The 26330-nt window shown below is 38.0% G+C and overlaps 5 protein-coding genes across 5 annotated transcripts; 4 read left to right on the forward strand and 1 right to left on the reverse strand.

Moving 5' to 3' along the window:
- Window positions 1-876: 876 nt before the first annotated feature.
- On the forward strand, window positions 877-4468 carry LOC103964106. Its single transcript, XM_009376998.3, has 5 exons — window positions 877-1085; window positions 1198-1372; window positions 1586-2063; window positions 2442-2644; window positions 4228-4468. Exons 1-5 carry the CDS (start codon window positions 1028-1030, stop codon window positions 4337-4339), a joined length of 1026 nt encoding a protein of 341 aa, XP_009375273.2. The 5' UTR covers window positions 877-1027; the 3' UTR covers window positions 4340-4468.
- An 894-nt stretch (window positions 4469-5362) lies between these two features.
- LOC103964107 lies at window positions 5363-13208 on the reverse strand. Its single transcript, XM_048581016.1, is given in 8 exon segments — window positions 5363-5925; window positions 6243-6305; window positions 6307-6422; window positions 6531-6787; window positions 7215-7426; window positions 8486-8841; window positions 11365-12177; window positions 12761-13208. Coding segments are annotated over 8 exon segments (2160 nt in total). The 5' UTR covers window positions 13020-13208; the 3' UTR covers window positions 5363-5841.
- A 489-nt stretch (window positions 13209-13697) lies between these two features.
- Window positions 13698-18898, forward strand: LOC103937724 (protein LPA3). Its single transcript, XM_048581212.1, has 12 exons — window positions 13698-14032; window positions 14642-14668; window positions 15027-15123; window positions 15201-15263; window positions 15488-15599; window positions 15799-15884; window positions 16737-16795; window positions 16885-16987; window positions 17066-17126; window positions 18098-18180; window positions 18279-18359; window positions 18510-18898. The coding sequence occupies exons 1-12, from the start codon at window positions 13698-13700 to the stop codon at window positions 18567-18569; spliced, it is 1167 nt and encodes a 388-aa protein (XP_048437169.1). The 3' UTR covers window positions 18570-18898.
- Window positions 18899-20747: 1849 nt separating this feature from the next.
- Window positions 20748-22127, forward strand: LOC103964109. The gene is given in 4 exon segments (XM_048581213.1): window positions 20748-20766; window positions 21241-21329; window positions 21568-22015; window positions 22018-22127. Coding segments are annotated over 4 exon segments (666 nt in total).
- An 835-nt stretch (window positions 22128-22962) lies between these two features.
- LOC103964110 (pentatricopeptide repeat-containing protein At1g71210, mitochondrial) lies at window positions 22963-26126 on the forward strand. The gene has a single exon (XM_048581018.1). The coding sequence runs from the start codon at window positions 23150-23152 to the stop codon at window positions 25928-25930; it is 2781 nt and encodes a 926-aa protein (XP_048436975.1). The 5' UTR covers window positions 22963-23149; the 3' UTR covers window positions 25931-26126.
- The last annotated feature ends 204 nt before the right edge of the window (window positions 26127-26330 follow it).

Here is a 26330-nt window from a genome sequence, read left to right on the forward strand (position 1 = left end):
TTAAAACAGAATGAATTGAAGAATGAGATCATATTCACCAAGACAATTCATAACTTAGGGCATCTTCAATGGGGATACAAAATGCCTTGAAATGGCCATTTTACATATTTTGTTTGCCGAAAAATTCTTCAATGGTATAATGCAAATAATCCATCTGCGTCAGAAGTTGTAAATAAAAACCTAAATTGACATTCTTTTTCACATCTTTGGGTGATGATTGACAAGTCCAACTATTCAAAGAGGTAAAATTAAGAGCATATCCTATGAAAAAAATGCAAATTTTAGATGCAAAAACCATATTACATCCTGTTTTATATTTTCGACAAATATAAATGAAAGTGAGACTCCAATTAGAGTGATGTAAATTTGAGATCTCATTCAATTTTCTATCTTTGATTAGTGGGACTCATCACAAAAAGATGTAAAAAGAATTTAATGTTAGGTTTTTATTTACATTTTTTAGCTAAGATGGATAATTTATTTTCCGTGAATTTTTCGACAAAGAAAAGATATAAAATGCCCATTTCAAGGGACATGGATCCTCTTTGGATCCAGTTGTCCTAATCCACCTAGTCAAATCATCCGAACCATTGAAATTTGATCCAATGGCTAAAATTATTATAACTTTTAAAGTGAGCCTCTATTTATAGCTGTTGGATCAAATTTTAATAGTCTGAATAATGTGAATAGATGGATTAGGACAACTGGATCTAGAGATGATCCATGTCCCATTTCAAGGCATGTCAGCAAAGATGCTCTAAATAAGGGAAAAATGGGCTGTAAGATTTGAGAATCCGAAGAATGGGCCTTGCATGGACAGATTCCAAGTCGTTTTCTTGTCTTCTTGTTCTGGAAGTCTTATCAGACGACAGACCGACCCACGAAACCAAAAAGACCCAAAAACGTAAAACCCTTTTGCTTCTCTGTTCTCTTCCCTCTCTTCTTTCTTTCAGACAAAATCGTAGGCACAGCGACGACATGCAAATGTAGAGATGGATTTCGACTGAGCGATTTGAATGCACAGAGCATGTTACGACGACGCCTTACTTTTTCCTCCTTCAACTCCAACTGCCCCCACAAATCTGGTAATTTTTCCCTTCCTTTTTACACTCAAAAAATCGAAGTACGACGTGAAACTTACGGTTTGATCAAAAGATTTTGTGTTTAATGTTTTCTTTTTTTGGTGGGTTTTTACAGTATTGAGTGGGTGGCGCCGACGGCCGTACGCTAGTAACTCTAACGCCGCTGCTGCCGAGGCAGAGGCAGAGGGGGAGGCGGAGGCGCCGAATGGAAATGTCCCCAAACCCAAAGTTAAGGGGAAAAGGCTTCCCAAGGCGGAGCGCCAAGTTATGCTTGAATCCTTTGTCAACCAGTAAGTAGATTATGTTATTCTATGAAGTACTGAGTCTGATTTTGTGTTTGATCTTGATGGTTTTTATTTGAATTGATGATCAATTATTGTGTTTAGAGAGTTTTGTCATTGTTTTGAAGTTTGATTTGGTAGAATGTTATACGATTTTATTTTGGGGTTTCGAATCTTCGGTAAGGAGGGATTAAGTGAAGCGACATTGATTATCATTTACAGGTACAGAGCAAAGAATGCCGGGGCATTCCCTACTGTTTCATATGCTCAGAAAGAATTGGGTGGCTCTTACTATGTCGTGAAGAACATCCTTCAGGAGCTGCAGTACAGAGCTAAGATGTCTCCCTCGTGTCCTGCGACTGAAGATCTGCCAGTACAACAGAAAGTTAGCGAAACTGAGTCTTTGGCTCATGTTGAAGAGAAATCAACCGGTGAGGTGCCAGCTGATTCCAATGCTCAAAATGTTTCTGCGGCGATGTATGATTTGCCAAGGCAAGAACAAGTTAGAGAAATTAAATCTGTGACTCAAGTTGAAGAGAATTCAAGCAGTGAGATGTCAGCTGATGTCAGTGTTCGAATTGATTCTAAGGTGACATATGATACTGATCTTAACGGTGCAAGTGGCGGGAATTTAGAACCCAAAGAAGAGGCTCAGACTTCCTCCTCAGTTAATGTTGTGTCTGAAGAGGTTGCCACTCCAGTAAGTAGCCGACGTTAATAGTACTATAGTATGCTTTAATAACTTATGCAATGTATTCTTCGTAGAAGCACACAAAAATGTTGCATCCTAGGTCTTCCTCATGTTATTGCATTGAATTTTATATGAGGCTTCTTCTCATCTGATTTATTGCCCTAATGGATTGTGATATTGAATCCGTCCTTATTCAAGAAATTTCTTAGAATCCGTGAGGTGCATGCTAGGTTCTTCATTAAACCTTGGTTCTTGATTCTTTCAAAATTTCAATGCTTTAAACTAATGTCAGGGTTGCCATAAATGAAAGTCTTTTTCTGTCCATGAATGGATGATGTTCCATGTTAGCATACTTCTATTTATATCTCTTGTATTTTTCTCTTTCAGGGACCGAAAAGTAGTCAAACAGATGAAGCCCAAGCTGATCAAAATGAATTTGTTGCAAAAGAAAAAGATCTGCCAATAGGGGAAAGTAATAGAGTTGCTCATCCAAGTTTAGGTGATACAAAGGATATGATTAAACAATATGATGACTCAAAGCGTAAAACAGAGCAATATAAAGAGATCCCTCAGCCAGACAAACTTTCCAGGTAAGTTTCTATTTTGTATAGCAGTGTCATTATCATCGACATTCAAATATCTGATGTGATTGTTTGCCACCTAAGATATGCTCAAATGGATATAGATTTGTATTAGACGCACTAAGATCAGAGGCTTGTACACAAGGACAAATGATAAAATATTCTTGCTTGGTGTGTAACATCGTTAGTGTATGAACTTGGTTGCTTTAATTTTGGTGTTCATCTACTCTAGTCTCCACTTCAATCATTCTCAACATATTTCACCAGATATATGACCCTTTCAATACGGTAAGAACGAACTTGAAGCATTCGCTCAAAACTTCTCAGCTCAGTATCCTATGTTTTTACTATAGTTACATAGTTGTAAAATTTTCTATACATAGATAAGTGGGAAAAATTGTCACCTGAATAGAACTTGTCGCCACCTTATGTTCTCATACCATGATTAGCTTGGATCCTCATGCAGTACATGGCGTATGGTTATACTGGATAGCAACAATTAACTATGCTTCTGAATCAGTGCGCTTCTAATTCATATGCATTTAGTGTGTGAAAAGATAAATAAATTGGTTATCTACAATATTCAGGCCAAAGATCGTGCCCAAACTATTCTTCTGAACGAACCATGCTACTAGTTTGTCTGCAATTAATGTTGTGAAAGATAAATGAAAATTTTCTTTAGAACATCAACTATGGACCTCTACTTCTGAGTTATGACCCTGAATAACCTATAAGTTCAACTCCATTGATGCTCCTAGTCAGGGTACTCTTCTGCTTTTATTTAACCCTGTAGCTCTTCATGTGCCCCTTCTCTCATATATTTATGCCATTGCTTGGGCATGGGGACAATGTAATTGAATGGAAAATCATAATTACTTACTGGTATAAGGACGGACATTAAGTGTACGGATAAAAGATTAGTGTTTGATTTGGTTGTAACTGTGTTTCCATGGGTTCAAGCTATAAAGTATTACGTCTTATCCTCTTGCTTATCTGCGCAAGATAAATACGATTGTATTTCTGATTTGCTTGTAGGCCTCTCTATCTTATCCAAGCATTTCAAGGAATTTTCCTTTGTATAGAATTCTTCTGGATTGGTCTTCATTTTTCGTTTGCCGCTTCCTTTTCCGTCTTATTTTATACTTCTCTCTCCTCAATATTCTTGATTCCTATTAGGGAAATAGGGCCCTCAGCACATGCAGAAATTTAAGTTCAGGAACATGATATTATCTTTATATGTTACCTCTTCTACCATGGTTGGTGGGATGTTAACGAACCACCAATCCATGAGTCAGTAGTTAGCAAACCAATGAGCATGGTAATTTCCTTGTCGTTTTCCATGGTTAAGCTCTCAATTCGCAATAATTATGTGCAGATGAAGACTTAATAGCTAATCCCATCTGAAGATATGTCAAATCTACTTATTTTAATTTTTTTCGATAGAAGTTTGGTCAAAGGCCATGCTCAGTCTCTTTATCCGAATCTCTTTATCAAGGATTAAGTTATGTGGGCAAGTGTTAAACTAGACATTTCACTCTAACACCTTTTCTTGAGTTTGATTTGGATGTAATACAAAATTATTCGTTTTGCAGAGAGCATTCCAGTACGCAGGCTGAAGATGCAGAGCCATCAACGACATCATCTCTTTGGGGGAATATGAAGTCATTTGCCAATGGCATTATTAGTCTTTTCAGAAAGCAGTAAATCTTTGTCTAGGTAACTATTGGAAGTTTTGGTATATGAGTGTTTTTGCAAGTGGTGATGGCGTATCGGTCGATATATCCTGCTTTCTTAGCTCTTGCTACCACTTTTATCAATTAATTCCTTCTTCTAGTTGGAGAGATGTACAGCTTTGCAGCCACATATTCTGAAGCTGTAGCAGTTGTTGAATAGTTGCACAGTGAAGCTTAAATTTCAAATTCTTGAGGTCTTTTATCCAAAAATCTTTAGAGCCTGTTTGGTACTCTACTTGAATCCAACTTTTTAAATTCAAAACAATTTTCAAGTTTTAGGCCTTAAAAACTTATTTGATAGAACTATTTTCAAAAACTAAACTTAAGACTAACTCAAAAATATAATCTATTCTCTAAAAATATAAAAAGTGAGTTTTTAGAGTTTTTAAATTTGAACCCACTCCTTTCTTTTCTCTCCCTCCTCCCCTCACTCCAAATCTATCTCCCTTTCTTTTATTCTTTCTCTTTCCTGTTTTTTGTTATTTACCCTTTTCGTCTCTCCTTCAATCCGCTCTCTTCATTCTCTCGATTATTTCTCCCTCTCTATCTCGTCCGATCCTCTCTTCTTCCTCTTTCCTTCAATCATCACTTACTTTCTTTCCTCCTCTCTCCTCTTTCTCCCTCTCCTACAACCCTCTCTTTTAGATTTCTTTGTCTAATTTAAGTTGTAAGATTTAAAAATTTTAAATCGCAAATCAATCAAGTTTTTTTAAATAAAATTGTTTTCAAGAAATGTTTTGAGAAATGACAAAATTTTTCAAATATGATACCAAACAGACCCTTGTATTCTCATGAAATTACTGACCATGAAAGAAAATATTTTGGATAATTTTGTGCAAAGGGGAAAACAGTTCTGTCCACCATAGCCTTTTAAACCGAAAGGTAGAGGGAGCTTCAACTTGACGAAGATCGAACTGAATCAGTATTTCCCAAATTAAACCGAAATACGGGTTTTAAAGTAAAAAGTGAGGGCAAAGTGGCTCAGCAAGGTCAATTCAGAGAAATGAATTGTATTGCCTAAAAGAATATACGCATATGGTACATGCTTGAATGAGCAATTACAAAAACAACGAGACCGAAAAATATCCATCTGGTGTAAAATGCATGAATCGACCTATGATTTGGATACAGTGTCGGTTGCCGTAAGCGTATCGCTACTTCACTTGCCTCCAGAATCCAGATAGGGAGCAACGAATCAAAAAATGAGAGGAATACAACCAAGAAGCCAATGTAGCTTGCATGCAGGGTTATGTTTCTTTTCGAAAGAGTGGAATCAGCAGCAAAAGCAGCCGCAGCAACGCTTACTTCACCTCCAAGAACTCTCTGGAAAAAGAGAATTTAATCATCATTATAGTCTTCTCACACTGAAAGTGCAAAATTTCTGTGTACCGTGTAGTCAGTCGGCACTTCTACACAGTGGAGCGTGGCCAAACACCATTTGTATAAAGCAGTTGCAGAAAAGCCAAAGAAACTCTACTCTGTTGCTTTTTTCCGAATACTCCTCTTCTCTTCTGACCTGTGGCGAAACAACTTAGCTATGGCTCTCCTCTCGCAATCCTGCAATATTGACAGAAGAGAAGCAGAAATTTATATCCAATCCACGCCCCTTTTTTCTATTCGTAAGAGAAAAATGCTTGGCTTCTTATGCATAAGGAGTATTCCTCCTCACAAGATTGATGCGTGAATTGGGATTTACCCACATAAGCTTGTGAGGAGAATAACTTCTTAGTCCTTATCCATAAGGCATCCAAGCACCGTTATTCTTACTATTCACCTCATGTCGGTTGTGGTGAGGAGAGGTAATTTTACAGTAATTGAATCAAATCGAAATTATTCACTTAGTTTATATTCAGTTTGGCTATAACCAATCATACCTTGAACATGTTAAGATGAAAAGGCTTTCCCGGATTCATCCTTGTTAACTTCTGGTATGTATAATGCAAAACTTAGCTGATCACGAGGGGTAAAACGCTCAACCTCATTGAACCATAGACAGGAAAATAAGTTTGACATTGGAGTGTGCGCCCGGATGATAAAAGACCCTTCTGGTACATCTGCAGATGTGATAAAACAAATTATGTCATGGATTGGTACAAGCAAGTGCATTGCAGTCAAAATATTATAATGAAACACGCTCTTTTTCTCATTTAATAAAATCATACTGCTGGAAAGAAGCCTGTTGGGATCCGAGGCATTAAATCTTGTTAGGCCATCAGCCTGGTAGAATGTAAATTGTTGATCTATGACAGTATGGTTATACTTATTCAATCTCTTATTCTGTGCAACCTCTTCCCATACACAGTGTCGGTCGTAGTGATTGGAAATTGCATACTCATGACCTTTTCGCCACAGAAAGTATTCCAATATGACTAAGGGGTCAAGTTGGAGGCGCAATTTACTGTCCAACCAGATTGAATACCTGAAAATTTATGGAAGGGCATTAGACGAGCTAAGGAAAAACACCACCCACCAAATGAACAAATCCAACAAGCAAAGCGTACAAAAGCACAAGTCCTATTGTAGTAATATGCAGCTGCTTATATTCTTTGAACATCGCTCCTCAGTTGTTGGCTTAATGTCACACTTCCTAGTTTTCTTCAAGATGTGAATCATTTTCGGTAAGACTTGATTACTGAGAGCAGAATATTTGAGTAATGACTCACATTTAATAACTGTTTTTCATAACTACAATGGACACACAGATGCACACGCACAACATAATCTACACAACTAACATGCATACACACAAAAGTTAGCATTTTTTTACAACCTTTAAAGGCAGCTACTAAATATAACTAACCACCTACAACATGACAATTAGTACATTTTAGTAGTCAAAGTCTCACCTTGCAGAAGGAAAAAGGCGATGAGGCAAAAGTTTTGGTATCTTTCCCACTCGCCGCATATCAGTGTATGGTAGGTTCTTCACCACCACAATCTTCCATAAACCAATAAAACCCATCCTATCTGGTGTTCGCCCTTCAGCAGTCAGGGTTTGCAAAGTAACTTCATCAATGAACATAACAAAACAAACATTCTTCCTTGACAAACGAGAGACCTGAAATCAAGAGAACTTCGCTTGGGTCACCATTCTTTTTTACTCTGTATTTCTTTTCCCCTTTGTTGGCTATGCCGTTTATTGCAACTTTATGCCTAAATCAAAGAATCTTCCCTTCTTTTTTCTTTTTTTTTTAAACTGAATAAAGATAAAAATAATTAACAAACTAAAAATTGCATTGTTATTGGAAATTTCCAGTGGATGGTATGAGACCATTAAAGAAGACCAGCGCAAGTATTAGAATCATATAAACAAATGTGTGATTTAACCAGAACATGGGACAAGAAAAATCACAACTCTGAAATATGGGAAAATAAAATCCTACTGAGCATAAAGTGGACCTGATGAAGTGAAGAATGTCCGAGATTATCCCAAATAGTGAATCAAGCTCAATCCCAAAGTTACATTTGATGTGTTGGTCTACATTGCACATCATTGAATTTCAACTTAAAAGAGTGTTGCAAGTTTAGATCATAAAAAGGTCCATGTTCCACTCTAATCACGGTACACAGCAGACACTATATTCCACAAGTTCAGTATGTGAACAACACAAGCCTTGGAGATTTGTAATTGAATTTTTTTTTCTCACTAGAAATGCACTGGACTTGCTCTATCATGTGAGAGTTGAACAACCATGTAATAAGAGAAGGGCCCGAAACATTGCTATTTATTGGTAGGTGTAAAAGTTATTGTAAAAGTTATGACAAGAAGCAAAAGGCATGAGATGGTGTAAAAGGTATAAAGTCTACTGTTAATCCTATGAGTTATAGTTCCATATTTCACTTACATATGACATGAGTAATAGTCCATATTCCCTTTAGTTTTCATTCATTAAACCCAGCTTAACATGTCATGGCGTAAAACTTCAATTTACTCCTGTGTCAATGGATGCTAAAAGCCCAATGCTTGACAAAGACGATATGAAACATATTTTTTATTTTTTATTTTTTTCTTGACAAGAAAGATGATATGAAAACTGGAGAACATCAAACAAATGCAATCACATCCTTAAGAGAACAGTAAAAAATTGTTCCCCCCATAAAAAATGAACCTCCTTACCATTTTATCGTAAGGTGTCCTCAAGCGATCTGAATTTCCAAAGATACAAGAGCTAACAGCGATGTGGCATCTGCTGATGTAATTTGTGTCATCTTCTGCCAAATCAAATCCAGTGCTTGGGGATCCTTGAGGAGCTTTAACAAAGCCGCACTTTATGTTTTGATCACGTGCCATAAAGGAATTTTCCCGTTCTTCCAAAGACTGATGTCCCGCAAATCTCGGTTCCCATTGCTCTTCTCCTTCAGTCTTGTCCTCTACTTCAGTATACTGCAAGCTGAATCTTGCAAACTTTCGACTTTCTAAAGGCTCTATAAGCATTGCACTAGAGTTTAAAAACTTCATCTCACAAGAGGAACCTGAAGAATTTCATTATGACGTGTCAAAAACACAACAGCAGCAACAAGGAGCATCCCCTAAAGTTGCTAGATCGAAGGACAACTCCTGTCATGAAGACGCATTCAACTATATGCATAAAACAATCCTTCAAAACCCAAGCCAGAAAAAAACAGGTATAATGGCTCTTCCAACCAGTCATGGTCTAATTCACAGCATTTACTCCAAACAACCCCACTTTCTACATCTATAGAAATATCTCACATTATAAATAAAACACCTGAAATTTGTTACTCCAAGAGAACATGCAAAAGAAAATATCATGATTCACAGAACCAGTTCTTATACATAAGGAGCAGCATCAAACAATCATTGCCAAGCTCAAGTTTTGTTCTTCCAGTGCCACCTAGTGCATGTAGGACTGGCAATACGTATAAGTTTAAGACATGCCAAATTTGCGAAGCCAAAAATGTATTGATACAGAACCGTAAAAATTAACTAAGCAAAACCATGATCGGTTCCCTTGAGGTTAATGAAGTTTAAGGACTCAACACTACGGTCATGATTTTATAGGACTACCAACAACTTGAGAACGCTGTAGTAATCTAGCGGCTTCCTTTTCCTTTTTCATAGTAATCGAAATAAATTAAGGACATATAGTACGGGGAGTGTAGAAATTACTAGGAAAAAAAAAGTGGTTGTAGCTTTGAAAAAGATGAAGCATAGAAAAGTAGTGGGTCCCGAAGGTATACTGATCAAAGTGTGGAAGGTCTTTGGAGAGACCGGTATAGCATGGCTCACAAACCTTTTAAGATTTTGAAAACGAAGAATATCAAATGAGTGGCGAAAAAGCACTTTGGTGTCTATTTACAAGAATTAGGGTGACATAAATGAACTATAGAAGTATTAAGTTAATGAGTCATACAATGAAGCTTTGGGAGGAGAAAGTAATTGAGCATAGACTGTGGCAAGAGACAAGGGTCTCAAACAATCAATTCGCATTCATGCCAGGGCGCTCAACTATGGAGGCAATCTATCCCTTATGGAGATTGATGAAACGACATAGAGATACACATAAGGATTAAAGATTTGCACATGGCCTTTATAGATTTGAAAAAAGCGTATGGTAGGGTCCAAACGAAATTCTTTGGAGGATTCTAGAGATGAAGGGTACAAGTAGCATATATCCAAGTAATAAAGGATATGTATGATGGAGCAATGATTGCAGTAAGAACTCATGAAAGACGAACTGAAAGCTTTCCCATAACCATAGGGTTCATTGGCTCAACTTTAAGTCCTTAACTTTTTGCATTGTTAATAGATGAGTTAATGGACATATTCAAGATGATATCCCTTAGTGTATGCTTTTTGGAGATGATACAATGCCGGTAGATGAAATACAGGAGGGAGTAAATGCGAAGCTTAGCCTTTGGTGGGAAGTGTTGGAATCTAAAGGTCCTCACCTAAGTAGGTCAACAACAGAGTATATAGAGTGCAAGTTTAGTGGGAATGGGGTTCTAAATGAAATAAGGGTGAGGATTGGAGATCGAGAAGTACCAAAGAGTGAACGCTTTCATTAACTTAGATTTATCTTGCAAAAGAACGGAGAATTCAATGGAGATCTCAACCGTAGAATACAAGCTAGATGGATGAAGTGGACGAATGCATCAGGTGTGTTGTGCGACCGTCTATGCTACTAAAGCACAAGGGAAAATTTTATAGGATGACAATAAGGCCAACAATGCTTTATGGTACAAAATGTTGGGCGGTCAAGCATCAACACGTGCAAAAAATAAGTGTTGACGAGATGAGAATGCTTTGTTGGATATGTGGGCACACAAGAAAGGAAAAAAAAATCAAGTATAAGGATGTTCGATGTCAAGTAGGAGTGGCCGCAATTGAAGATAAGATGAAAAAAAATCGGCTAAGGTGGTTTAGACATGTGAAACGAAGACCTACAGATGCTCCAGTTAGAAAATGCGATTACGAGACTGAGGATCAAGGAAAAAGGGGTAGAGGAAGACCTACGAAGACCTAAGAAGAAATGGAAAGAGACTTTAAGAAAAGACATGGAGTACTTGAAGCTAACGGAAGACTTGGTGCAAAACCGAGCGCAGTGGCGTTCTAGGATTCGTACAGCCGACCCCACTTAGTGGGATAAGGCTTTGATATTGTTGTATAGTATGGGGAGTAGGTGAAAAGTCACTTCCATATTATACCAGTATACTGAAATTATGCAGTTACTCAGCTGCAAAAAGAATTAACTGTTCTGTCTGCACTCAGTAGCACTTCTATGATTTGAAATAAGATCTAACTGTTTTGTCTGTACTAAGGAGTACTTCTCTGATTTTCATAGAGATTCTAATTTACAATCAATAGCATGCAAAGAGCATGAGACCAAATGTGCAAATGAATTCTAGATCCAGAAGAAGAAGCCAAGATGCATTTCACTAGTGCAAGATGAATCCAATATCAATAAATGAAAGATAAATGTAATTAAACATGGTTCGCACACACCAATCTACAAGAAGAAACAGATAATTTACCAGAGTATTTGCGGCGCTTAGCTTTCTTTTTCGTACCGGACCGTGACTTTCTTGAAGATTGACCAGAAATTACACTCACATGCCTGGATTTTGTGCTAACTTCATCCAGGTTTCCAGAGTGCTGAGCAGAGTCATTTTCAAATGAATTGGCGGAGATTTTATCAACCTTCTCAGGAACGTTTTGATCATTAATTCCAACATCAGGAACATCTCTACCATCTTCATCATGTGATTTTTCTTCACCAAAATGGTCATCATTCTGATGTCTTGTACCATCATATTCATCCAAGTGAGTTTCATGAAAATCAATCCCGTCATCATACTCGTCATCAACATCAATTACATCCTTTTGCTTAGCCAAATCTTTATCCTTTTGCTTATCCAAATCTTCATCCTTTTGCTTATCCAAATCTTCATCCTTATACCGTTGGATGTTCTTCAGAGAGGCCTCATACTCTGCTTCATAAACTTTCAACTCATTGCGCCCAGCTTCGTTGTACAATCCCCCTTTCCTATTGTAACTTTTAGTTAAGTAGTCATTTGAGGACTTCTTGTCACTGCTTTTAACACTCACAGGAACATCACCCTTATATGTGGATTCATCCCTAACACCTGCACTACTATGCTCCACCTCATCGCCGTTATAATCTTCATCCCTTCTCCTATCATCTTTATCCCAATACCTAGAATCTCGGCCATGAACTACCGAACCCTTTCCAAACCTAAGGACCTTAGAAGTCTCCGTCCGTGTCACGTTTGTGAGAAAGTCAGGATCATTCTTCAAGCTGTCTTCCTCAGCATAACTATTTATTTCTGCACCAACACGAAAAAGCAATCACTTGATGCTAAGCTAGAATCCATATAATTCCATAACCCCATACTGTTGAATTAATCATAGCAAAAAGGTGAAGGCGTAATTTGTAACATTTCTTCAACAACCATGGAAAGGAAATTAAACAATTAATTGGGTTGATTCATTTCCTGTATATTATCGACAATCAAACCAGCACATTAAATACTCAGAATGCAAGTGAAACATAGTGACAAGCTCTTTTTCTCCGAATGTTTCGCTCTTTCTGTTTAACAAAACATGATCATATGCTTAGCTCAAATCTGCAGCTTCCATAATCAAAACTTCAAATGAACCGTAACACAGATCTTTTATTGGAGAAACAATTAGTTCTCTCCGAAACAGAAATGCGAAATCAAATAAGAAAACTAGAATGTGATCATTGTTTCTATATTTTCTCAGCAGCCAAACAAAGGCAGTCTCCACCAGTCATGCAAAGTGACAACTATCAAACTAACTACTAACTCTCTTTTCCCTTCCATTTTCCCGGAAACCAAACAGAAAGTTATTGTAGAAAATTGACAAGCAAAAGCAAAACATACATACCTCCGCTGCTGCGGGAGAGGTAATAGTAGGCGAGAAGAGTGATAACGAGGACTAGAGAGAGAACGAGGACGACGGCGACAAAGGAGATTCTAAGTGGGCCTTTGTCGGATCGAGCCGATCGGCGGGTCCGAACGGGCTTGTGGGGAGCGGAGCGGATCCCTACGGCGAGGTGATCCGGTAGTCCTCCGCCGTTGGAATGGTGGGGATCGTGGCCGCGTAATCCCAACCGCTCCAGCCCTGACTGCCTCTGCTGAGCCATTATTGCATCATTAATTTCAGTCCCCTCTCTCTACGCTGGGGAGTCCTCCCACAAATTATATATGATTTGACTACTCTCTGCTTTTTTTATTTTTTCTGTTTGGGAAGAATCTGAAGGAAGAGCATGAATACTAAAAAGAGGGTTATAACAGCACAATAGCAATGTAAACTGTTAAATTGTGAGCAGATGAAATTGAAATCTCCTCCAATCTACCTGGTGTTTTTACCGAAAGTGTTTTTGATGAAATTAAGTTCGATTCTTATCAAAAATAATTTTTAAATTCGATTAATACAACAAATTGTGAGCGTGAATATAATTTTTTTCTTTATTAATACAACAAAACATGTTATAATATTACGATCTATTAATATCTTTTTTATTTATAAATAAAATATCTTAAATTCGATTCTCATTGAAAATAAATTTAATCTATATTATTATAAAGCTAAGCCAATTCCTTTCCCTACAACACGATAAGACGAAAACCAATGATTGTCAAAATAATGGGTGGTATAAAAATATATCTAATAATTGTCAAAATCAAATTTAACCTGTGAGGACCCAGCGGGAGCAAGAGCAGAGTCCTTCAAATTCCTTATCATCATTCGTCTAATAATCCATTTCAGTTTCTTTTCCCTCCACCTCTCTCCCGCACACCAAAATCCCCCAAACACTGAGATGGCCATGGCCATGGCCTTGTCATCAACACCTCGCATTCTCTCTCCTTATTGCCCAACTCACCACTCAATTCTCTCTCACACTTCTCTCTCTTCCTTACCCAGGACTGCCACCACCCTCTCCGCCTTCTCAACTTCTCCAGCGCTTCCGAAATCTCCATCGAATAGCAGAAGCATCAAGTGCGTCGATAAGGCCTCTTCGGCTTCGAGCGCCGATCCAACGTCTGGAATTGCAGTCTACAAGCCAAAGTCCTATGAAGTTCTTGTTACTGATGCTGCAAGATCGCTTGCTTATGCTCTCGAAGACGGGAAGACCCGCTTGGAGATTGATTTCCCGTAAGTCCTCTTGCTCTTTGTACGTTTATTTCGACCAGAATTTCTGAGTTTTGAGAGAAATTGCAGGACAAGTTATGGAAGATTTTGAAGTTTCTAACTTTTGTTTGTTTCATGGGAAATTGGTAATTTTCAGAGTGGTTTCTTGGTGCCCATTTGGTTAATCTAGCTTGGAATGGTTTTAGTAAAACCCAGTTTAGAATGTTCATTTGTGAGCATGCTCTTTCGGTGCATTTGGACTGATTCGCTTTATCTTTTGTTATAAATTTCTTGTAATGGGGCAACAAAGAAGTAGAACAAGGCTTCGGGAAACTTACTTGACGAAATAAAAACTTGGTTAAGACAGTGCATGATAAAGGGCACATTAACTTGGAAATGCTAATAATAATGTAGAATATTTATGGAAGTTTGTTAAAAGAATGTTATGCAGTTTAGAGACTACTAGATAATGTGAGTTCATTCTTTTCTTTGGGATTCCAAACTGTCTTTCCACTTGGATGAGCATTTTGGTATGTTTCTTATTGTTTAGAAGCTTGACTGGATATAATATTTTTGCCCTTCTAATACTTATTCTTTTTCATGTACCTTATATTTTCGAGCTTGTGCCTCCAGTCCCCTGCCTAGCGACATATCTCTTATAAGGTATCTCTTTTTGCTACCAAGTTATTAGATTACTAGGATGACCCAGCATGGCCACATGCTATTGTTTATTAAAGATTCTGTTCACTTTCCAGTAGTTCGTTATAAGATGCATACTGTTTCCACTCTATGTAGTCATCAGTGTTACTTGTTTTTTGTGTTCTGTTTTTCTTCTCACTACTTAAACTTTAAAGTTATGCTACACTTAAGCCCCAACCCCAAAGAAAAAAATGCTGTACTTTAGCCCCAAATCATTGTTCTTTGATTTCATCTTATCAATTACAGTGATATAGCTTCTTGATGACACATAGCAATCTGAATACATGAGACATAATTTTCTCAACTTCCTAAATATGTAAAAGGGGTCTTCAGATGAATTCATTGATGCAAACGTACAACTTGTCTTGGCTGTTGTAAGGAAGCTCAAAGAAATAAGGGAAACAAGAGCTTGCATTGTAAGAAGAATCTTCGTTTCACATGGACATTTTATTTTGTCAATTTGAAGAGTATGCTAAAAAATTTCTATCTTCAGGTGTTTCCTGATAAGCCAGAAAAGCGCAGGGCCTCTGAGCAGTTCAAAACGGCTATCGACTCAGTAAAAACATAACTCAGAATTTTACTATTCTCTAATTTCTTTGTGTAATTTAAATGCATCAGATCTCCTCACCCCACGAATTCAGAATTGATTTAGTGATTGAGAATAAATTTTCAATCATAAGAAAAGGTGAAATATTGCCAAAAGGGCTCTTGAGTAAGTAGATTACCGTTCAACATTAAGCTCTCTGAATCGTTGTTTTCATTTTGATTATTTCCTTTCAGCTCGATGATATAACAATAGGTTCCCTGGATGATGTCCCCAGTGGTCCAGTCACCAAGTTCTTCCAATCTATAAGGGACACACTTGATTTTGACTTTGAAGATGAAAATGAAGGTTGGTTATTAATTTATAATATAGGACTGAAATGCTTGCTTGTTTATTTCTTCAAATGAATGCTTGTGTTCCTCTTGTTAATTTCATCTCAACTTATGATTTTCATGCTAATTTGATTGCTTTCTTTTTGTTCAACGTATGATCCATTTTATCCGTGGAGTACTAGTTTTCATCGCTATGTTATATCTTACAATTGCAGGTCGCTGGGCATCCAGTCAGCCTCCCTCTCTTTATATATTCATAAATTGTAGCACTCGTGAGCTTGCTCCAATTGAGAAGTATGTGGTATGGTCTCCTCTTTGTTAGTTCTCTCAACCATTTTGAATGTGACTTGCAATGATGATTTCAATATCATTTGATAGATGAATGCTCGTTCCTACCATTAAATTTTATTTTATATATATGAGTTTTATGTTTGATGATTGTATACTTCTATAAGTATCAACTATGGTTTTGGACTTGAAAACTTTTAAGGGTTTCTTATGGTGTCATAACTTTTGCATGCTAGTTATATTAATTGATATTTCCCAGTCAATATATTTCGGTAAGATTAGTTTGATACGAGTAATCTTTCTAGTGCTGCAGATTTATCTTTTGAAATCGAAAAAAACAGTTGTTTAATCTAGAAAATCTAGAAACTGACTCACAAAACTCTGCTAAGCCATTTCAAGATTATGAACTTGAAAATTACAGAGGTCAAGAAATTGAATGTGCTAGCACTGGTTATTTAGTGATCTATCAAATATGTACTCCCTCTATTACTGGATCCGAGGCCTGTGGTTTTAGGAACATGTAGTCTTATGCATATTTCAAGTTCAACTCACAAGTGCACTTATTTTACGTATTTACTAAATTCCATGTACAACTGAATTGATAATTTGATTTATTGGGCATCTTAAAATGTGAAGGTGTAGTATATATGCCGTTTCCCAGCTACATAATCTTATTCCAATTCTGTCATCGAGTCTAAAGGTGTCATCATCTTGTTATAAGCTTGAAGTATCTGCGTTCTGAAGTTGACAGTTTCACATTTTAAATCATGAGAATTGTGTGGCTGGTGTTATCGAATCCGTCAATTATTGTGTGAAGTATTATTGCTGCTGCTGCTGCCTCATTTTAACTCTTTGGGATTTGCAGGAAACATTTGCCATGTCAACCCCAACACTTCTATTTAATCTTGAACTAGACACATTGCGGTAATCCTAATTGACCATCCATTGAAATCTGATTTTGCTATTTTAGAAATATACTTTTCATCTTACATTAGAATTTGTTAATTATGCAGTGCTGACTTGGGCCTTTTTGGCTTTCCAACCAAAGATTTGCACTATCGCTTTCTTTCTCAATTTACACCAGTGTTCTATATCCGAATAAGAGATTACTCAAAGGTATACAATTAATTTGCGTTTCATAATCTTTTTTCTTAACATAAATTTTTGGTAACCATTTATTTGCTAACTCTCAAGACAGTAGCAGTAGCGCCTTATATAGTGAATTACAGTGGAGCACTATTTCGCCAATACCCTGGTATGTAATATGTTTTCTTTTTAACAAATTTTACCACCTGATTGTTGTCTATTCCTCATCCTATCCTCGATCACTTTCATTAAGGTTTATAATCTAACTTCTCACATAAATTGGAGCACATTACTTGGATTGTTTAGATTAGACAATAAGTTCTCGGAGGAATGATTAAAGAATAGTCAGAAGTTATTTTAAGTTATGCTAATTTACGCAAGGCCTATTATCCATGTGACAATGGTTTCTCAACATTAATGCCTGTTTGGATTTGATGAAGAATGTATTGTTCATGTTTGCAAATCGTGATCACAAACCTAACCCGTTATAAGCACGTCAAGAAATATTTATTCTTGTTTGTTTCCAACAGTCTAGAATTTGATTATTTTGGGACCATTTGTACTACTTGCAGAGTCTGCGTGCATCTTTGTTCTAACACTTAGTGTTATTCTTCTTGGTATGGGGTAGTCTTGATTTTACTTGTAATTAACGTTTGTACTTGGATGTGTTATTATTGCGGTGGCGAGGGACAAATATTCATCTTGCTAGTAACATTTTATTTATCAATATAATCGTTGTTCTCTGATATCCTTTTTTGTACGTTTTAGAAGTTAGTATATACAACACTTCCATTTTTCTGTTTTGAAAAACAAGGCGAAATCAGCTATGTGCTATGTGATTCTCACTGGAGGTTTATAAAATCTTAATCTTAAGTGTCTGGTTGTCCCTTTGTAATTTCTTTACAACTGTTATTAAAATTATCTCCTCATCAGTTGGTATGGGTAAGAACTTAGTTTGATATTGATTTTATGTTTTTCAATATCAATGCGCTTGTCAATGTTTCTTTATCCAGGAAGGTTCTGCTATACAATCAGCTTGTTTGTGTTGTTAACCATGATATTGTTGGCACTTTATTTTTCTGAAAATCCTCTGGTTTTCTCAATGGGTATTTGTCTCGTTTTTTTCTTCATTTTGTGCAGGGCCTTGGCAGGTAATGCTAAAACAAGCCGATGGTTCTTATGCTTGCGTAGCAGAGAGTGCAACACGCTTTACTCTGGGCGAAGTATATTTCTGTCTAAACCTCCAATCATCAGTCACCTTCTGTTAGTTGCTAGACATAATTTGTTATGCTTTAAGGCTGATTATTTGTGTACTATTTAGACAAAAGAAGAACTTTTGAGGGTCCTGGGACTGCAAGAGGAACAAGGAAGCTCGCTGCAATTTCTTCGTAGAGGCTACAGGGTTAGCTCTCCTTATCTTAAACGTTTTCTTTTATCGTAAAGGTTTTCTTTTCTCCCTCAAATTGTTTAGAAACTCGAATGCAAAAACAGATTTTTTAAGGAAGAATAATGGCTTGAAATCTAACTGAATGAGATGTGATATAATATGCAGAGTGCTACTTGGTGGGAAGAAGATGTGGAGTTGGAAGAATCTTCTGCTTGGCGTAATTGAGCAGCTCAAGGAAATGAATGCCGATGTATCGAAGGATCGTGGACACACAGTTGAGCCGCATCGTTCTCAGATGTAATCAAGGCACGGGCATGATGTAATCCATTGTAATCTATCATTTTTGGTTGAATTGATTCACCCACATACGTAATTTAGTTCTGGTGTGTAAAAAATGTAACTAGTAAAATTAATTTCTTTATCCCAAATATTATTTATTATTTTGAATTGGATTCGTCCTGCAAGTCCAACTACAAGGTTTAGGGAACAAAGGAGGTTTGTTTTTGTTTTATATTTTAATCTAAAGAAGAACCACAAGGTTATTGTCACCTTCAGTAAGTTCTATAATTTAATTTAAAAATATTTAAATTTCGATATTTGAACTTTTGTGGATGCTAGAACAAATACAGAGATATTTATACAGTTCTTCTTGAGTGAAATTTGATTTAAATAATTTTTTTTTAAATTGCTTTAGCTGTTGAATCAATCTCTTTTTTGTAGTATTAGATTTCATCGCATCGATCACCGGCATTGGATTATAAAAAGAAAAAATAATTGATCTTTGACTGTTGGATTACAAACGGTCAGATTATTCGAACCTTTGAACAAGTTCAAGTTGTTGGGGTGTGGCCAACGGAAGAGGATTCTCTTCCTCCTAATCTCTCTTCCTTTTCATTCTCTTCTATTTGAACGGTCACGATTAAATTACGTCAACATCTTATATTCAATTTTTTTTTTATAAGGACAATAAAACAAAAAACAATATGCGAAGAGAAGGGAAGGGAAGAGGATGAGAATAAGAAGGAGAGAATCATACTTCCTTCAACAACACTATCCACGTGGGCCCCGCTTGCTTCAATTTGGCGTGTAGCGCACGTGTGGAGGGTGGATTGAGATTTGAGGCTTTCGGTTCACTCGTGCACAACCCACTTGCATTGGATGGTTTGATGGGTCCATAGGACACGCTTAATTCTTAGCATAATCTAACCCAAAAAGATTTTTTTTTTTTCTTTTCCTAAGATTTATTTTAGCTCAATGATTGGGTTTAAAGATTAAATTTTAAGCTTTATCTCAACCATTGGAGATGATAGAATTTGTTAAAATCAATTTGCACACTGTCGTGGATGGTTGAGCACATGCAAGCCTGGCCACCTGTGAGCCAAAAGCTCTTCGACAATCAAGTTAATAAACAATATTAAGAGCACATATTAATGTTCTAAGGATGAGATATACGATTGTTATGCGACCCAAGATTGAGGTGGTAAAATACCCAACTTGCTGAGTCAAACGTAGAGGCATTTGTGTAATTATCCCTCGAATACAAAGTGGAACCAGACCTTAGAACCAAACCTTAATTTCTATCTTTTCCCTAAATAGAAGCTTAGTTGAATTGAGGAGGCACCTCCTTGTCCTTTCTGGTTTGTTCATCTTCTTCTTCCGAGTAAATTTAGCATGCTCGAGTTATTGAAAAGAATACTAAGCTAGTACCACTGTCAATGTAAATATTCGGGAAAATGTTGATTGTCATTGTGATTTTAACTTTACGAGCTTAACATTATTGTACATAGTGAGAAATGTTGGAATAATTTCGTCTTTTGACAGGTGAGAAATTGTAACGATGCATGCTCTTGGTCTATTTGATAACCGTTTCATTTTTAGTTTTTAGTTTTCACTTTTGGTTGGAGGGCAATGAAAGGAAAATACTGGGACGAAAGGATGCATGAATGTAGAGGAAGGGTGGTGGGAAGAATGTGGAATAAATGCACAAAGAAATGATATGCAAACCCGAAAACCAAAAACCAAAAAACTGAAAACAATTTTCAAGTAGGTTTTCTTTTCTAGTTTTTTGTTTTCAGTCTTGTAGTTTGTTCGTGCATTTCTCGCTTTCTCTATATATATCTAGTAATAGAAAATGAAAACTTAAGACTAAAAACGAAATGGTTATCAAACGAACCCTAAATGTACAATTCACTAAACTAAGTGCTAGTTTCGTAAGTACAACAACAAAATGCTCTGGTGTCTGTGTTCCCTTGTTTGTTCCACTTTTTGGATTAACCATATGTCAGCTGTTTTGTTTTTCTGACCCTATTGACCTTTTATTTTATTGTTGTTGTATTTTTTTGACAGTGCCGGGATGCTAGGAAGGTCATTAGCTTCGCCATTGCTAACCAATGATTTTGCAACATGCCTTTGCTTTTCAACTGTGAGTACCATTTCATGGAAACTTTCAAAATGTTAGGTCATATGACTCTACTTGTATAACACCGTTGATTATCGATGCTGTATGTTGAACTCTCAACACAGAAACCGGAATGGGTTTGAGGTTCTGAGTTTTGTTTACTTGTCAGTTGTCATAGCTAATTTTTGGGTCCTCCCTCTTACTTTCGAGTGGGTTGGAATCACAGTATCCGTTGAAACTTGAAGGGTTTTGAAGTTGTGAGTCTCAAACACCAGTCTTAGCTAGTTTTCGTTTCCCTTTTTTGTTCGATTTGAATCTTAGATTGACATAGCTAGATTTTGGGTCCCTTCTTCCTATCGAGTTGGTTGTAATCTCAACTTCTGGAGTAACTTAATGTTTTTGAAGTTGATAAGTTATCTGCTTTTATGTCCGTTGAGGTTAGAAGATAGGTACTGTAAAGTTTAATCCTCTAGCAGCTTTTCTCATTGTCAAACTCAGTGTCTGCAGAGGCAGCTGATCATCCTTTCCTTCGTTGTCTTACTGCTTTCAGAGAAGCAATGTTGGATTTGGTGATATCATCTTCGCAGGCATCTTTATTTACTAAGAGACATTATGCTTTCGTAGTTTCTTTGGAATGGTATAGGCCTTTTTTGGGTAGAATCAGTGTGTTTTCTAGTTTTCTTAAGGCGGAAAAGACTGAATTTTTAGGGAAAAGGTGGAAAGGAATTAGATTTCTTGCCATTTGAGGGAAAAATATGACATAATATTGTGATAATCCACGATGTTTCGTAATATGACGTAACGTTGTGATCATCGTTGCTGCAGCGTGATGTTATAAATACCGCACCAAATACCAGATTGCTAATTTTTTTGCCAAATCGAAACAGGGGAGCTTGCTCGTCAGGTTTGTCTACCAAGAAATGGGTATTACATTCAACTGCAGAGACTGAAATTTCGACTTTGAAAGATGAAGAGAGGAAGGCATGGGAAACATGCCGGGAAGCTCCATCTGCATTTGGTATCAGCATTGAAGAGGGAGAGAAGACGCTTGGAAAAGCATTTGGCCTGGTTCATTCACCTTACTGGGGTGAAAACCGGAAGACGGAAGTACCAAAGTTTGAGATTGTAAACGAAACACTGGACTATCTTCGGAGTTTAAACCTTTCCGACGATGACCTATGTAAGTTGCTAAAAAAGTTTCGAGAGGTTCTTGGTTGTGAACTTGAACGGGAGTTGAAAACCAATGAGCAGATATTGGAAAATGAATGGGGAATAAAGGGAAATCTCTTCGAAACCTTCTTCGAAATTCAAGAGTATTGGGTTTCAATGTTGATTGCAAGGGAGATTGTATGGCACAATGCACACGATGCTGGGTTCGGTTTTAGAATTGCTGTTAAAGGAATTGAAAGAAGCACATTCTCAAGCTGTATTAGGGTAAATGTTTCTGTAAAACTCAGTTGGGGAAAAAATACGAATCATAATTTGACATATATGCATATCAATCTTTGTTTTTATGATTTTAACAGGAAGTTGTTACTAAAACTTCGAAAAGGTTATCTTGCGGCCCTCATGCGGAAATAGGAATGAGAAATTGCATTTGATGGAGTGGGAATTGCTATTTTGGATTGCCGATGGATCTTCCTCTTCTGTAAGTTATTTTTATACGTGTGTATGCGTGAATAACAGGTGCATTTGTGCTGACAAATGAGTGTATGTTCCTTGGGATGTATCATCTATGAAACTTGAGCTAACTCTCTTTCCAAAAATTATTTGAGTGACATGAATGTCTTACTCTTCATTATATTTTAATGGTCGGAACAGTTTATATTTTTTTTTAAAATCTATTCTCTACTGCTCGGAGAAGTAGATCAAAGTAAGAAAGTGCCTCGTTAAAGAATAACCTCGTGAAAGAATAATATCGCATAATCTAGTTTGAACCATTGGATGTATATCTTGCTAGCGTTAAATGTTAAGATTAAAACCGTTTTGTATTGAAATTCTCCTGTTTTATTGCCTTCAAACATTTACCATGTAACCAAAATAAATTGAAAAATAAATTTAAAAATTAAACATTATTAAAGACTCATTGACTAATTATAAAAGTTTAAGGGTAATCGCCACTATTTACAATGTTGGGCGAAATCGACAGATACTCTTCTTTTGTAACATAAGAATCATTGACTCGTTGCTATGCTATTAACTTCCGCAGCTCATCAAATCGGCAGTGCTTGGATTTCTGAGACAGTGGCATAATGGTAATTTCAAATGCTTATAAAACCCGTCATATTTTAAACCAGGACCGGCAAACGGGCAGAGGGAAGAGGGAAACCAATTGAGGCTGCGCTGGGTTCGGCAGCTGCAGCAGCTCGGTCGACAATATCGACAGATTAATAATACAGTAGTAATTATGCTTATTTCACTCAGAAATCTAGCCAAATCCAAGGCCAATACCAACTGCTCCCTTTGCTCCTCCTCCGCCGCCATCCTCGATGCCAATTCTCTTCTCTCCACCGCCGCCGCCGCTGCTGCTACCATCAGCAGCAGCATCAGCGGTGGTTGTTATTGCTTTTGTTGTTCCTTCAGTTTCAGCCCCAACGGTTCCCCTGCCGCCGCTGCTTTCTCAACCATGGCCCGCATGACTCCGGCGAGGGACGTGGTCCTCTCTTTCAAAGAGTGGTTCCAGACTCGCAACGACGCTTTATTGGATCGCATCTTCCTCATCCTCAAATCCTCTACCGACGGCGACGCGGCCGCCACCACCGACCGCCGCCTTAACAGCGACGGCGACATCCCCTTGCGCTATAATATCCCTTACTCCTCCGCCGACTTGGCCCTTTCCCATCTCAGTCTCCGCCTCACGGAGGCCTTCGTCCTCGAGGTCCTCCGCTACGGCAGCAACGACCATGATGTCCTCTCCTGCCTCAAGTTCTTTGATTGGGCCGGCCGCCAGCCCGGCTTCCGCCACACCCGCGCCACCTTTAACGCCATCTTCAAGATCCTTTCCAAGGCCAAGCTCATGTCTCTCATGCTCGACTTCCTCTCCAACTACTGCAAGCAGAGGTACGCCCACACCGTCCGATTTCACGACACTCTGGTCATGGGCTACGCCGTCGCCGGCAAGCCCCACATTGCCCTCCAACTGTTTGGTAAAATGCGCTTCCAGGGTCTCGACCTCGATTCCTTTGCCTACCATGTCCTTTTGAATGCTCTAGTGGAGGAGAGTTGCTTTGATGCTGTTCAGGTCATTGCCAAGCAGATTTCTTTGAGGGGTTTCGAGAACGAAATTACCCATTCCATCATGCTCAAGTGGTTCTGTAAGCAGAAGTTGCTCGATCAAGCTGAAGCCTATTTGCGTCAATTGGTGTCTGACGGCAAGCCGGTCACTGGCCATGCCGTCAGTGTCCTTGTGGACGCCCTTTGTAAGCAGAAGAAGTTCCAGCATGCTGGCCAATTAGTCGAGGAGTTTCAGGACCTTGGGGTGGCTTTCATGGAGAGTGTTTATAGTGTGTGGATGCGTGATCTTGTTCAGGCTGGGAGGTTGGATGGAGCATTGGAGTTTTTGCAGAACAAGAAGTCGTTGGAAGGGTATGTACCTGATGCTTTTAGGTACAATACTTTGATATGTAGGCTTTTGAAGGAGGATCGCCTCGAGGAGGTTTGTGATTTGTTGATGGAGATGAAGGAGGGTAAGATTTCCCCTGATAAGATCACCATGAATGTTGCCTTGTGCTTCTTCTGCAAAGCGGGGATGGTGGATGTCGCACTTGAGTTGTATAATTCAAGATCCGAGTTTGGGCTCACGCCTAATAGTATGGTTTACAACTATTTGATCAATGTTTTCTGTGGGGATGGTAGCATTGACGAAGCCTATCGAGTGTTGAAGCATTCTATGGAACAAGGGTATTTTACAGGTAGGAAAACATTTTCTATTCTGGCAGACTCATTGTGCAGAGAGGGAAAGCTCGAGAAGATGAAAGAGTTGGTTATTTTCGCCCTAGAACGAAACTTTATGCCAAGTGACTATACATTTGATAAGTTCATTACAACTCTTTGCAGTACTGAGAGGGTAGAAGACGGTTATTTGGTACATGCGGAACTCAACAGAATTAATAAGGTTTCTACAAAGAAGACATATTTTAGCTTGATAAATGGTTTTAACAGGTCTAGCAAGGGGGATATTGCTGCCAGGCTTCTGATTGAAATGCAAGAAAAGGGTCACTTACCAATTCGTAAACTGTTCAAAGATGTAATTTGCTGTCTCTGTGATATGGAAAATCCAGATAAGCAATTTTTTACTTTGTTGGAGATGCAGTTGTCTTGTAGGGAACCCAGCCGTGATATATACAACTTTTTCATCTACGGAGCTGGGCATGCCAAAAGGCCTGATCTGGCTAGACAAGTATTTGAGATGATGGAGCGGAGTGGGATTCATCCCAATGTGAGATCCGATGTTCTTATGTTGCAGAGTTATTTGAAGAGTCAACGAATTTCGGATGCATTGAACTTCTTCAATGATCTGCACCAGAGGAGAAAGGTGATGGGGAGAAGGCTATACAGCACCCTGATCGTTGGTCTATGCAAAGCCAAAAAGGCGGAAATTGCAGTTAACTTCTTGATGGAAATGAAAGAGAAGGGAGTGGTTCCAAGCGATGACTGTTACGAGTTTCTGATACAGTTGCTGTGCCAGAATAAAGAATTTGATATGGCAGTAAATCTCATAAATGACTTGGAGAAAGTCGGCCGCCATATTACATCCTTTACCGGTAACATACTTCTGTTGCAATCTCTGAAAACTCCAGAGCTCTACAAGTCTTGGGTACGGCTGAGAGAGGAGCGGAATGAGATGTCTGATCGTTCAATGCTTGGTCTGCTCATTGGTGCGTTTTCTGGTCAGATTAAGGTGAGCCGAGATATTGGGAATTTGGAAGAAGCTATTGAAATGTGCTTTCCGCTAGACGTGTTCACACACAATTTGTTGATTAGAAGACTAAGCCAAAGCAACATGGAGCACGCTTGTGCTTTGTTCGAAAAGATGTGCCAAAAAGGTTATGAGCCTAATCGATGGACTTACGACGCCTTAGTAGAAGGTTTTCTTAGACATGGGAGGACATCTGAAGCAAGGAGATGGGTAGAAGTGATGTACCGGAAAGGGTTTTATCCAACAGGGCGCACAAATCTACTCATTTAATTGGATTTCATTTGATAGACATTACACAGTTGCAAAGCTTGTACGAGCTTTTGCTGCCGTGGTAAGATTGTCTTGTTGATATTTTCAATTGTGTTTTCGACCATGTTGGAGTGTTAGTCACCAAAGAGTTATTCAATAGGGTGAGTCTTCGACAATATGCTACACTGAACATAAGCGCACCGTGCTCTTTTTGCTTCGACCAGGTTTTTATCATACCAAGTTTTCATTGCAAAGTTTTAGCCACGTTGCTTCGACCAGGTTTTTATCATACCAAGTTTTCATTGCAAAGTTTTAGCGAGGCGGCCGTTGTTTTTTCTCAGTCGTTTTCCGGTTTTTAGAGTTGGCTATTGCATGAAACTGGTTATTGAGGTTGTAGTAGTATGTATTTGTAACTTAACAA

This window comes from the organism of the source record quoted next, unplaced genomic scaffold, assembly GCF_019419815.1.
Source record: "Pyrus x bretschneideri cultivar Hongxiangsu unplaced genomic scaffold, Pyrus_bretschneideri_v1 Contig16, whole genome shotgun sequence".
NCBI classification, from domain to species: Eukaryota; Viridiplantae; Streptophyta; class Magnoliopsida; order Rosales; family Rosaceae; genus Pyrus; species Pyrus x bretschneideri.